This window comes from Rhopalosiphum maidis, chromosome 4 (genome assembly GCF_003676215.2).
Source record: "Rhopalosiphum maidis isolate BTI-1 chromosome 4, ASM367621v3, whole genome shotgun sequence".
In the NCBI taxonomy this organism is placed as follows: domain Eukaryota; kingdom Metazoa; phylum Arthropoda; class Insecta; order Hemiptera; family Aphididae; genus Rhopalosiphum; species Rhopalosiphum maidis.
In genome coordinates, this window is record NC_040880.1 from 41,240,207 (window position 1) to 41,255,900 (window position 15,694).

The 15,694-nt window shown below is 25.9% G+C and overlaps 1 protein-coding gene across 2 annotated transcripts in view; it reads left to right on the forward strand.

Annotated features, from left to right (window-relative positions):
* The window catches only part of LOC113557471, a 205,246-nt gene that overhangs the window by 154,051 nt on the left and 35,501 nt on the right, over positions 1-15,694 (forward strand). For both annotated transcript variants that reach the window (XM_026963013.1, XM_026963014.1), the window contains exon 3: positions 10,981-11,147. In XM_026963013.1, the coding sequence (XP_026818814.1) occupies positions 10,981-11,147 (167 nt within the window). The remainder of the gene's footprint in view (positions 1-10,980; positions 11,148-15,694) is intronic.

Consider the following 15,694-nt stretch of genomic DNA (forward strand, 5'->3'; position numbering starts at 1 on the left):
TATTATCCCTGACAATGATAACAAAGTCATAATTTAAAATGTTTTAAATTTTAAAATTATATTAAAGAGGAAACTTAATTTAAGTAGGCTAACATCTATTTTTTCGAGTTAATAATGTCTGATCGGCTTAGTTATGAATTTTCCCTTGACTATAATCAAATAAATACATAGTATGGTTCATGGGAAGACAGGAGTGCATTGGATTAGTCATTAAATAATTTAGATCGTAATACAAAAAGTTCTGATAAACATGTTAGCGAATATTTCACTTAATGTGAAATAATAATAAAAAAATCATACTTGATATTTTAAGAGAAGGTTGATTCTATACCATATGGGATTATATAATTAAACTGAAAGATAGTATACTACCAGTACAATATCACATTAAATTATATAAATATAAAAAGAAATACACATACACTATATTTTGTATCAATATTTTAGTTATGTGAAAAAAATGCATTGTTTAATAATTTTATAGAAGTACTTAACTATTTAATGAATTTATATTTCAAATTTTAAACTCATCGTCATCTCCCACGTGAATTAAATTATTGGGCTCATCATCTTAGTGAATAGCAAAAAAAAAAAAAACAAACAAATAAATGTAAAAAAGTTTTATGTTTGGGGGGGAGACTACTCTCAATGAATAAATGTTCTGGATAAGTTATTTACTAATGTGTATTAAATTTCCGAACAACTTCAGAAGAAAAAGAATATTGTTCACAAAACTATTCAAGTAATAGGTACATCGTCATATCAAAATATACCGTTTAATGAATGCTAGCTTAGACAAGAATTAATTCACTGTCAACATCTAAGATAAATTCCCCTTTGATACCGTACAGCATATATTCGTCGGGTGCTAACATATCCTATACCTATACTTATCCTCTCGTGCAAGCTTCAGACAATAGAACCCCATGTTAATAAATATACTGTGCGCTGTTGTTATACACAAATACACACTGTATATGTACACGTAACAATGCAAAATCATCTACATAAATCATTCACGTACATAATAGTGGTTCATCCTCAACTACGACTTGTAGGTATATTGGTTTCACATTTTAATCTTCAATTTATGCTTGTCGCCTTAATACAGGAACACACACGCCACGGCACAGGTGTAACAAAAATGGTTCGTTAGAAATCGTTATTATATAATTTAGCCCATAATTTATTATTGTAATTATATGTAGATAGGTATAGCATATAATACGATATAGTATATTATAGTAGGTATATTGAATATATTATAATATACACACACATATCGATTATTTTCCTCGGTGTAAATCGACTAATATTTCTAGAAGTATTCAGCAGTTTTTTTTTAATTTTATTTGTATTTACATTTTAAACTTTAAGCGCATTCCATAATACGTACTACTATATTGTTCTTCTATCCTTTGTGTTTTGTTTATGTATTTGTATTCCACTTAGTTAAACCCAATTGTAGAATTGAAAATTCTATAAACTTTAAATTTTCTGATAGTAAATTATAGGCTTTCAAAGAAAATATTTGTATTGAAAAAAACTGAACAACTTTCAACATAACTCCTAGTTAATTTCCCAAAAAAACCATAAGAAGTGTTAAATTTTCAAAATAAATTCCATTATTAATAGATTATTATTTTTCGAATATTTAATATAAAAAAAACATCTATAATTTATACTCATATTGTCGTCTGTTTTTTCAAAATAATATAAATTACTAAATATGTTTGACTTCACAGACTTAAGATAATCGCATTACCCAACATAACGTGAAATCAAAATGTGCGGCGTTACACGTCTTGAAAAATACTCATTGAAATTTTAGACCAAACGTCTTGCAATTGTATTTTATTTTGTGTGGGACGAATTCGTAATTTAATTTCAAATATATTGCAAGTACAAAAGTGTTCTGGTGCTTTACTATCAAAAGAGGAAAATTAATGTTTCATTACGCGTCCGTGTTTTACAATAATAATAATGCTGCGATGGATTACAAATGTTCACTGATCAGTAAACTCGGAAATCTGCATAAAAAAAAAAAAAGTAATATGGCTATTGATTACGTGATTAATGACCTGATGGAATACCCTCCGTGGACATTTGCTAGTCTTGGTGCACAGCTACTTTTATACTGACAGGTGGATTTATCGACACGCGGAGATAAATCTATACGTCAAAGACAATTATTATTGTCGATCAGAAACGTTCGCCGTGATTCAGCTACGGGATGCCGTTTTATAGGTTTCCCCAATTATAATTACCTGACTACAGATGGACTAATTCAGCCAAGCGGCATCGTCCACGTCACCGCGTAGTAGTACTGGAGGCGAATTATACGCAAGCAATAACAACATTTAAAATACGACGAAAAGTTCTATTTCGTATTTTTTACGTCGTCGTTTCGAGTTAATTATATTAGATTGACGATCGAATTATGAAAAGCGAATATACCTAATAATACGAATAACAAAAAAATAAAAAATAAATTAATATTAGAAAGGCTAAACTTTCTAAAGAAAAGTAATTAACGGAAACAACTATGTCCCGTCGACAGTCGGTAATCTCAAAAACGCGGAGGTAAGACAACTCTTAACATTAAACCTCAGACGTGGGATTTAAGCTGCTCTCTTCTGTTCCTGTTCGTCACGTTTAATTTAAATACTATTTTTTTTATCCTATAAATTTGACTATATATCAGAGTTTCGAAACATAACTTTTAAAAAAAAAAAATTAATTAAAAAAAATTATCTACCATATAATAGAAGTAAATCTATTTTTTCGTACCTATTTGATAATCGAATACTTGTATTACCATAACACCATATTATATTGCACAATATGTGGTATGTAATGGTTAAATACTCTATGGTACGTAGGGAGATAAAGGTTGAATACTTGACATTTTTAGGTAACTGAAAATCACTATGTTCATCCCTTCAGTTCACAATATCATTATAAAAATTAATGGTGTCCTAAAAAGATAAATTCAGAAAATTTCTTGCTTTATACTATAAGAGAATATATTATTTCAGAATTATGCATGCTTAGAACTATTGATAACTACAATTTATTACCTACATTATCCTTGATCAATGTATTATATATTATATATACATAACAATTACATTATTACATTAATTTTAATAAAATATCTTAAGTAAAACAATAATATTTTATAAGATGGTATATAATTTGAATTTCGCAAATGAAAATGAAAATAATATTATTACTAGAATTATAATTGTAATTATAAGGCTTCAAAAAATATCTAAATATATTATAATAAATATAGTATAACATATAAGTGAAATTATTTATCGCTACTGTATCAAAATAAAAACAATTTTATTGTATTATTAATGAATAAATAGGTATATATTATAGACTTAGAAAAAAAAATTAAGCTACTTAAACGTATGACAAAATTTGTTAATAATATATGATGAGTAAATAACTTAAGAAATATATTCATGTCAGCAAACTCTCCAAAATCATATTTTTAAAAAACGTATTACATTCCAAACTAATTTAATCAAAAAATATTGATACTTTAAAAAAACTCTAAAAAATAAACTACTTGACTTAGATAAATCGTTTTACCATCAAAATTGTTCGTAAAACCAGATTCATAAATTGGAAATTTTAAATTTATCCAAAAAAAATTAAATCAAATAAACATAAAAAAAATTTAATTATACATGTAGCGCTGGGGTCTCTAAATGATAAATAAAAAAAAATTGAAAATATTAATCAGGACAAAAGTTACTCTAAAAGACAGTTCTATTTGTTACACTCTGTATATACTATACACGTATATATTATGTTCTAAAGAGCAAATCGGTATTGTTATGTTGGTATCCGGGTTTATCGAGCGCTCTGTAGCATGTTTGGGTTTTTTTTTTAATGTAGAAAAGATGTTGAAAGCAGAGTTGAGTGCCAAGTCATCAGTCATTTTCAGTGCAAATCAGACCTGATTAGGCCATCCACCTGCGGTGGATTGGATGTGGTACCATGGTATATATCTAGTGTTTTTTGTATACCAAAAATATTAAAGTTGAAAGCTGTGTTTGAATGTCTAGTTATCAGTCTTCTTCACTGGTACAAATTATACCTGGCTGTTGCCTCACGTGTCAAGCGGTTTTTTATATGTCAAAAACAAAAATTTTAAAGTTAAAAGCTGTTTTTGTTATTATTATTTGTTATTTATTATTATATTGGTGTCCATGGTTATTTGTGACAACTTTTTTGAACCATAAAACACCGTGCAGGAAACCTAAAACAGATGTTTTATTATTATTATTATATTAACAATTACGTGAGAACTTTAACAATTAATAAATAGATAATTACAATAATTTACAATCAATTTTAATGTGCAATGTATTTCATGATTGAAAAATAACTGATTTCAATTTTATGTTATATTTATCCATATTTACATTAAATGTGGAGTATACGTATTTTCTTTTTGATCATATATTTACTGTTACCTATATTATTATTTTACGATTTTAAAGGATATTTTTTAAAACCCTGGTTTTATATTATACCAATATAACTACTTTAAAAAATGTTAGTACAGGATATATTTTATAGGCTATACATATTCCACAGCAGTTGAATTATTTCATCGAAACATAAACGAAAGCAGATTGGACAAAGTAAAATATTAAACTTATTCGTTTCAATATATATATATAATATGTATTATTTTTTTTGCAAGTTGACTTTCGTTTTGAAATATGATCGAAAAATAAAATAGATATGGCTTATATTTTACACATTTAGGAAACATTTCTACGGAGTAATATTGTATCAATCATTACAAAGACTCAAACATTAAATCTGGATTTGTCAGATAACATTGTTCTATTACATTAAAATTTATTTAAATTGAAATATCAGCTTAAACATTTGTCAAAAATACAAATATGTGGTATTATATAATAATAAATATTTTTAAAATATCACTTTTATAATACATTTATACAATGAAACACAAAGTATATGTCTCGTATAATTTAATTTACATTAAAAGCACGATTCATTCTTTACATGGACAAATACTAATACTCGTAGAATTAATTTTGAAATATTTTATTGAGTAACAAAAACAACTTTTGTTTTAATTTTTTCTGTGTACTTGACACGTAATTAATGAATCAATCAAATACTTTTAGCGTTACGATTGATTCTAAAATATTTCGATTTTCGACAAGCACCAAATGTTTGACTAAATGAATTCCGAGTGACAAAAAGTGTTTTTAATGTTAAGTAATATACTCGTATAAATCAATAAACCAATTGTACGAGACATGAAATTAATTAATTTCGTAAGATATTTATTGCTTTAAACCTTTAAATTTCTAATACAATTATAGCATGTTGATTGGACTCTCGGGTTTTTTTTTCTGATAAATTGATTTAAAATAATTGTATATGTATTAATTTATTAAAAAGTCGTCAAAACAAATAATAATATTTAATATATTACCATATTAATATAGAATATTAATTCTCCGGGAAAAAAATGTCCACCAGCGTGTAAACACTGCACAAAGAAATGTTAAACAACGGCAATATACTGAGGGTAATTTATCATAGAAAGAGGAAAGACCAACAGACAACTATTATTACCACTAGACTCCCGGGAGCAAGCACTTGACGGGGATAATGAAGCCAATGCAATTCAATTCTTAATAGATATCGTCATATCGAACCGTATAGTGTGTTTTAATTTAAACGCTTACTGTATTATGGACGGTTTTTTTGAGAGCTAATGGCTGCAGATTTCGAAGCCCAACAGTTATAAATTAAAAACAGGATATGTATCCGTATAGACACCGGCTGCTGGATTATATAGCTGGTACTAGAAAATAGATAAAATATCAAAAATTGTATATTATTATTATTATTATTATCGTGCAACTAAGCGCTCGTCTAATTACATTTCTTCGGAACTCTGCAATAATAATACTTTGAATCGAAAATCCTTGTGCAATGCCTCCCTAGATATTACCATTCGGCTTGGTACAGACTACAGACTTACAGATACACATAATATAGTTGAAAATAATATTATAATCCTCCATATAAGTATCGTAGGTATATATTACAAACATAACGTGCCTACACATTTATAGTAAAGCGCTTGTTAGAATTGTTTCTGGTTCTACGCATAAATATTAATTATTATCAATCGTTATTATGTCTCGTCATTACCGCACTATTATTATTGTTACCTTCATTGTTTGCGTTGATACGTTATTAAAAATTTAAACCTTAATTGAAACAATCTCAGAATATTCAATTTTGTTCCTAACCTTATACAATAGAGCGATTATTTCAACATAGTAAACATAAAGTACCTATACACATTATAAAGTTTTTATATTTCGAGTAGAAAATAATACATAGATTTTTTAATAAAATTCTACTGAAATTTAGATAATAAATATTGATTGAAAGTGATAATGAATATATTTCGTTAATATATATCACCTACTATGAATGATCATAATATCGTATTTGGCGTTTAGTCGGTTTGCCATCAGACTTCCGCACTTATCTGGTTGTTTCAACCCCCTGCAGGTGTATATTTTATTCCGGCATGAGTGTAGCACATAATATATTTGATTTGAAAAATGGCATGGCGATCGCTACCATATCCTTGAATTTGTATTTCGTATGGTAAAAATTAATTAGCTATCGATTTACAAATATCGTAACTAAAATGTATGAAATGTATAACTTTGGCATCGTTTGACCTTAAAGATCTAACAATACAAGTCGGTTACGATTACACCTTTTTACAATTACGTATAGTTGAATATTTATGTATTTATGTAAGAATCATCTACTTTTCATATAGGTACTTGTATTTATCACATTGTGTTTTAAACTTAAAATTGGTAAACAAATAGTTAAATTAACAATGTTTTTATGTTTTAAAAGAACAGTTTTCAAAATCACTAGCTTGCTCCGACAGACGAGTAATAGAAATTCGCTAAATCTTCGTCGGTGAAAAATTTAGTGTAAACTACAATTCCTTCTCCTCCCCCCTCAAAAAAAAAAATAAATAATAATAATAACAAACGATTACGATGGATTTTAAATATTTTGTTGTATAAAAAACGAGAAGCATGTGGTCTTACAGAACCTATAATATATCTTCTTTTTTTTGTGTGTATATACTATATACTTTGTCTATGTACTCGTATTTTATCCGTATCTTTACATTTAAACTGTGCGTCGCACCGCAAAAACGAGATAGTTTCAAGTAAAAAATACCAGACAAAACACCGCATTATTTTTTTCGGTAATTTTATGTTTAGATAAAAAGCGATGGATAACTTTTAAAAAGTCCCAACAAATCGATGAAAAATGTTTAAGTGATTTTTTTTCTTTTTCTAAGAGTACGGTTTAAATAATAACATCCTCCCCCCACCGAAAATGTAAAAATCACTCGCCGTCCGCAATATCACATAAATACGCCTACAAATACGTCATATGCGTTTAGATTGTTATTATTTGAAAGTTATTTCTACGTTGTCCGTAAATTCGTATTGCGGAATGTGACGAAAAAAGCTAGGTCACGGGACAACAATCAATTCCAATAAGACTGAAAAGGGTTTCTCATTGACAATATTGTAAGCAGAGTTATACACCGAGGCTGGTCGGGGAATAGTCGTTTTCAGGTGGCCGTCAAACACACACCACGCGGTACAATGAAATTACTTCAATCCCTCAGACCATTTGCGAATTCGCTTTTCAACTCGCTGTTATTTTATCAGCCGCCAACTCTAATGTACATGTTTTATATATATATGTACAATTGTAGATTAAATATATGATTCGGTTTACTTATCTTCTGACCGTAACATAATTCGTGTATATCCGTTTTATTATCTTTGTTGTATAAACAAATAGAAAAAAAAAATAAAAATAAATAGACGAGTGTAGACAAAACGATTCTAATTATGAAACAATATAATACTTACAAGCGTTAAATAAACTTATTTACGGATAAGATTAACTTTAAAACGTGTAGCTTTTACATATAAATGTCACGGATGATCATTTTCACGTTTACCCACATGTATTTCGTTTATGCATCCTGCTAGTGCAATCTAAAAATGTTTACCGGTCTTGATCAGACCCAATTTGACGGCGAAAAAGTTGATTTCAAAGAAACCTTTTTTTCTCTGATAATCCACGCAATCAATATTTCTCACTCTGTTAGTTTATTGTTTCTGTCACATCATTTGTTTTCTAATCGACTTTTTCTTTTTTGTTATATTGTTTTATCTAATTTTTGAGAATTTTTATAATATTTGACACTATATTTTAACAAATTATTTTATACTTGTTTTATTTAGTGATTAGTAAATTTGATTCGTCTTTACAAATAATAATTACATTTTTAAAGTATACTGAACTTTTTGCTGTAAGTTAGTAGGTACACAATCACTGATTAAATTAGTTCTACAAATTAAAAGTAATTTTTTTTAATAAAATACGAACAAATTCAATTTTTTAAATTTAAGTACAACAAATGTTGACCAAATATATATCTAACCAAATTATATAAATCGATATTTACAATTTGTTTGATGTCTCTATCGTAAAAAAATTAGGTTATTAAAATAAATAAATCGACCATTGGAGGTATTTTGGAGTATATTTCGTTAAAACAAAATTAATCAACTTAAAACTATAAAGTAAATAAGTCACAAACAAATTAAAAATAAGACGGAAATGGAAAAAATGTTTTAAAATTAAACTTGAAAAAAAAGTGAACATAATATTTAGTACATAATCAATCCAAATGTAAGTAAATTAATAAAGATTTTTCACTGTCAGATTAATGCTAAGTAGAATACTAGAATATATTAATTTATTTAATAAGATAACTCAACTCCGTGTATTTGATATATTATTGTCTATCTATACATAGGGTCATTCAAATTTTAAGTCGAAAAAATGGAGGAGATTACAATATTTTCTTTTGTACTTTCCACCATTTTTTAATTTTAAGATTTAAAATGCTTTCACGAGCACATAATAATGTATTAGTGTAAATATATTCATACTTGGAAGTTTGGAACACTAAAACACTATTATAAAACAATTGATTTCATTCAATGCATTTAACAATAATGCACTCTTCACCAACTATGTTATCATACTATCATCGCGTATAATTACCATATTGTACTCTATTGTTGGGAAGAAAAATCAATTGATAAAGAAGAATAGGAAACTTTCTGTGAAATTAGGTGGTCTTCAAAATCTGACCTAACCAGAAGAAGAAAAAAAAAGATTGAATTGTTTATTTCTCTTGTAAACATAGTAATGTATTGACTATTGGGCAACGTTGAGTTGATCATACAAATTTGAAATTTTATTTTGGGACATCTCTAAGTGGAAAACAAATTTCACCTAAATTTGAATAATATATTAATACTTGCAAATAAGTATTTAGTAATGATCTATAAACAATGTATTTTAATTTTGATTTTCACTAAATCTATTAATTTCATTTTTATTTTCAAGTTAATATTATATATATTTATATATATATTTATGGTAACAAAAATATTTTATTTCATTTATATAATTCGTATTTTTATTATTATTCCGTAAATGTACATCATGGAGGCATCAACATGGTTGTGCCAATATTAACAAAAGTAGTATTGTTCAATGTTTATACAGACATACCACTGACTTGGTTAAATTACATACAAATACTATAGTAGTATATACTACCAATATTAAAAATGTATATCATAATAATAGTTTTTAGACCAGTAGCATATTTTTGTTCAATTTGCAAACAACTAAACACCGATCACAAAAAAAAAATCGATTTGATCGAAATGTTTATATTTTCGATTAAGTCATAGGCACTTCATAGTCGCATAATATAATAAATTTCGGTCGGGTAATGTATTTGGAATAATTTAGCTTATAAAAAAACTATCAACTATAATCTGAGTATGTATAAAACTGATATTATGCAGACATCTCATAGTTGGCATACAAATTGCAAAATTAGTTAAATTAATTTAAAAATACAATTCGTTGTCATAACAATACATTTATTTAAAAATGAAAATATTATATCTTACAGATGTCGTAAAATGTTATTGACATAATATTATGCAATGCACATAGCATATTGAAATATAAATATTATATTTTAGTTACGTACTATGCATTTTTTTATTAATATTATAATGATAAGCAATAACACAATAAACATTTTTTTAAATTTAAATACAGTTACCCCTAATAAATTTTTTTACGATTTTTCATGTTCAATGGTTAAATAAAAACTTGAAACGTTTTACTTAAGTCAAGTCTTCATCAACCTGCATTTAAATATTTAAAACACATATTAAAATATGTTATTTTATACCTTAAGTATAAATAAAATTATGTTTTTGAAGTATGTTTAGTCACTATTTATTCACTTTTCTTTGTACAAAGCAAAATAATAAGACAACAGGCATCCAGCTTTGTTTATTTCACTATAACCTACTGTAAAAAATAATTATTATTTACTTATCATTACTTGAAAAGTTGGATATCACGACTCTTGAAAAGTTGGACATCATGACTTTCAAGAATTTTTTTATGTACAAACATTCTAAACAAAACAGCATCATTGTCCCATTATACATTTTTTATAATTTTTAAATGAATCATTAAAACAAAAATTACTTTAAAAATACTTTAAAAAAATATCATTTATCAAACGCTTTACGTTTTGAATTACATAAACGAATTCTATAAATTATATGAAATAATATTTTATTATCACATCCGTTGTATGTTGTATTGCATTATTTGATTATAACTTTAACTTAATTACACCACATACATTCACAGCCCCACAGCTATAAAATAATAAGCGTACTACAAAATATATTTCAAAAAACTAAATTTTTCTAATTTTTCTACTTACAGTTGGTGGTCGAAATCAATAGCCAAGTGGCTCAGTTTCGGGAACTACTCGTGCACATCGGTACTGCTCGAGATTCCCCGGAAACAAGAGAAAAGATCCGAAAGTTACGAAGAGGATGCGTGGATACATGCAAACACACAAGTCAATTACTCATACCTCAGATGAGAGGGTAAGTTTAATGAATTTCCTTTATATTTTCACATTTTAAAGAAATTCTAATTTCAAAGATATTGGATTAAAAAAATAATAATAACAGTGATAATCAGATATATTAATTGAGATATTGAAAAACGTATGAAGCGTTCCAATGTAGGCATATGAGAAAAAGTGAACGAATTTAATATCTTTATAATATCTTAACCATACCTAATATGAACACCGAAAAATAAATCAAAAATATTAAATAAATCGTCTAATTCTCAATATCAAAAATAATTTAATAAAGTAATTGAGATACATGTAAAAATTCTTTCATAAAAAATTACTCTTTTAATTTTCTTTAAAAAAAAAAAAAAAAAGGAATGTAAACTATTCCCGCGTATATTATGAAGTAAAGAAAGAAAATATTTAGTATAAAATCTTTCCTAGTCATAAATCATGTTTCTTCTGGACATAGCGACAAGTAAAAATTCAAGGCAGCTAAAGGAAAAAATTCCAAATAAGAAAGAATGAAAACCTAATGAAAATGTAATATGTAATATGAAATACTCTGAACAAATTTTATATGGAAATAATTTGTTATTATAATGTACTATATCTAAGATTAGCACTTCCAGAAATTTCCAAGAATGTTCCCTGGAATTCCCAGACGGTTACGTGATTTTTCCCGGAAATAAGAAAAATTAAAACATTTATTTTAATGAAATTTTTTCTAATAATAAGTTCTTTATAATTTTAAGTTGCAATGATATTGTAAGAAATTATTTTATAAAAAACATAATTTTTAAATACTACCACTCAGGTTATGTAAGTAATAAAAATAGATATTTTAAAATATAATTGATTGAGTACTTACCCACTTTCAATATGTAAGCATTGGAAAAACAATGTGTAGATTTTCATATCCAGGCTCTCAACATATCATAAATAATTATACCTAGGCATTATATTATTCAAATGAATTTTTTGTGCATAAATGGTAAATACGCAAGTATATATATTTATGTTTTTAAATTTTTTTTGAATCTAAACGAAACGATAATTGTTAGGTTTTATACATATTTTGGTTCATATTTTATTTATTTGTATATGTTTAGGTATATCATTATTTTGAAGCGATAAAAATTCTTCAATCTTCAACTTTAAGAGTAGTTTTGATAAAAAAAATTGGATCTAGTTGTTACTATGGTGGTTAAATTAAAAAGTTATCTATAGTTATCATAAACATTTTCAAATTAAATTATGAATTTTCAATTTAGATATCTTATAATACTTTGAACATTTGATTCAAGATTCTTCATAAGTTGGTCTTACAGCATTTTAAAAATATCAAAAATAAATAAACTTTTTTAATAGACATTTTAAGTTTTAATTCTGGCAAAATTGGATATTTAAAAAAATAATAACGATGTTAGTCATTATGTTGTCAATCAAAAAATATTAATTTTAGATGCTTATTATCATTAATAATATTATTTTTTATTTATACAAACCAATAAATAATAATAATATATAATATATTATTAAACATATTATTTGCATTACCTTAAAAAAAACTTTGCTTCTCTTTAAAGTAAACAAATCATTTAATGTGTTATGTATATAATATTATATTATCCTTAATACTACAATTGTTAAGACAAGAATTCTAACTTAAACAGTATTATTATGGTATTATACACTCATCGTTTACTAAGGAATACTGTGGAAACTCAAACTCCGAGTTTAATCTCACTTTATTGTTGTTAATGTAATTATTATTCAGAAATTAATTGATAACAAAGCTCATTCAAAAATATATATGTCAATAGAAGTATGTGTATAATCATTATACTAGAACGATGACGTTTCAAACTTACCCGTTATGTCGATAATATTATAAAGTTTATATTTATGATAACTTTAAATTTATAACATGTGTAGCAATATACACGAGTAGAAATATTCCACTCAAAAGTCTTGATTTTGCGGTATACACATTAAAGCGAAATTACACAGTCTTTCACCATACATTTGTTACTCACAGAATAATATTTACCGTATCTATACACATTATCACACATGTTGTTTACAAAAAAATATTTAGCCATTTTGATTTTTTACACCTTTTCTTGAAAACTGAAATATTTTATTTCGAATAAAATAACACATGTTGCTTGAATATTATTTTAAAATTAATTTATGATATTAAACCTTTAACGGGCGGAACTATTTTTAATGTTAAGTTATACTCGCGTAATATATAAAACTGTGGCATATAATATGGAAGCCACTTTGTTTTCTTTCAAAATCAACGGCCAAGTATTTAATCAGGTTATAGTTGAATGTTATGAATATTATTTATCACTCGGTGTTATCTCAAGAACCCGTTTCGTGGTTATAATGATATCATGGTATGTACAGACTTCATCTCAATTTATTATAAAGAATATTATAATTTTAAAAAAATAGTTCTGTACATTCACTGTTTATGTGTTAAATGACATATAATATATATATATATGCCATTAACACATAAACAAAATATAAGACATAGTATAATACTATAAATATTAATAAGTAATAAGTTTAAAAATGATAGATATCAATAAACATTTTTATGTAAACAATTTGTGAATTTTATAGTTTGTAAAAATTATTTTAGTTTTTATAAAATAATTTGAAAAAAAAAATAAAAAAAAGTTTAACAAGATAAATATTTTTGTGTAAACGAAAAATTAGCGATCAAAAACGTGTAATCTCCCAGTAATGTACTAATGTGTATACAATAAATTCAAGATTTTTAAACGGGACATTCCCACTTGAACGTGATGTGATTACTGCGGTGAAAAATTAAAAATAGCTGTAAACATTTAATTATATATCCACACAGAATTATCTCTCAAATTTAAGTAAATAATATTTTCTAATCAAATTCACTCTCATAGCAAACCTATATTATAAATAAATATAATTGCATTGTGTATTATATCGGTTTTTTTGGTTGTTCAAAAATATTGTTATTTATTCTACTATTAGTCTGCACAGGTATAATTATTTACTATTATATTCAGTTTTTATACAGATTATTATTGCAGTGTTGACGTATTTTTATTAAAATATTACATTTTTTCTGATTATTTACCTTGTTATTGACTGCAAACCTATTTATTCATTATTCTTAAATCCATAAAAAATGTGTGTATTATTAGCCAGCATAAGTCTAATGAACTATTATTTTTATTACATCATCACTTTATACTGACTTAGTATTTAATTTATTATTATTATTTTTTTTTTTTTAATATAAGGTTGGATTTATATTTTCCTGGATTAATTCTCATGCTGTGTGCCGTTTGGTTTCATAAACTTAATGTTTTTAAATTCAAAAAAAAAATCATTATTTGAGATTTAATGAAATAATATTCAAACTATAAATTGGCTAATTTATCTATCAGATTCAATTCTAGTAAAAAAAAAAAAGGTTCAATTACCTAAAATAGAGGGCAATTAGAGTAATTGATTAAAAAAAAAAAATTCATAGGAAGCAATATGCGACACAATACGATTTATAATATACAAATAATTGTATTTAAATGTTCTAAAACAAATATTTAAATGTATAGATAAAACGAGTCAATAAACAGATGAGGTCCATGTTTGAAATGTATTATACGTAACATAATAGTATATTGTTTATGTACAAGTTTTACCAAAATAACACTATAGTTTTACAGTCTGCCAGTAATCGTGTATGTGGGGCTGGCGCAAAAGTAGATAATTCAATAAAGCGTGGTTGCTATTTTATGGGGTAATAGAATCATCATTTTAAAATATATAGTAAACGCATTTAATGAATCAACAATCGGAACCAAATTGTTGAATGGATATGTCGGTTTGAACCCCGATAAAAAGAACTTGATAAAATAAAAAATAAATGCCTTTTCTTGTTAGGTATTCATTCAATTTGTATTCTTTTAGGAAATATTCCAATATTATACCCAAGACATTATTACGATTATTATTCTGACCACGAAAATGGAAATTTTATACCTACCGTATTTGAACGAACATTATATTTAATCACTCAAAGCATATAAAAATATTAAGCTTATTTGACGAAATAAAAGATCAAAAATATTAGGTGGTTTGTATTATATATAAATGTGTTATGTTAACAAGACCTACCTTACCGACGAAACAGGAAATTGGCATTTGTTTTTTGTATTATTATTATTAAAAATGTTCGTGAACGCTCAGCGTTATTATTATAACAGTTTTTCAAAACGTAAACAAATATTATGTTATAATAGATTAGCGTATATGTGTACAAATCTATTATATAACTAGACTCTTTTAATATGACATATACGTGGAAACGAGCAAAAATACTTAAACATGAGTACTCTCGCTTGTCAACTTATTCGATTTATGAGTATCGTTTTTGATCAAATATATTATATTCTTACGCCCTCCCGCCATGATATGTATGGTATAAATCCCGATTTCAATTTCAAAATAAAAAAAATATAAATTCATCATACCACTTCTATTTTTTTTTCTCAATATTTCATTCGT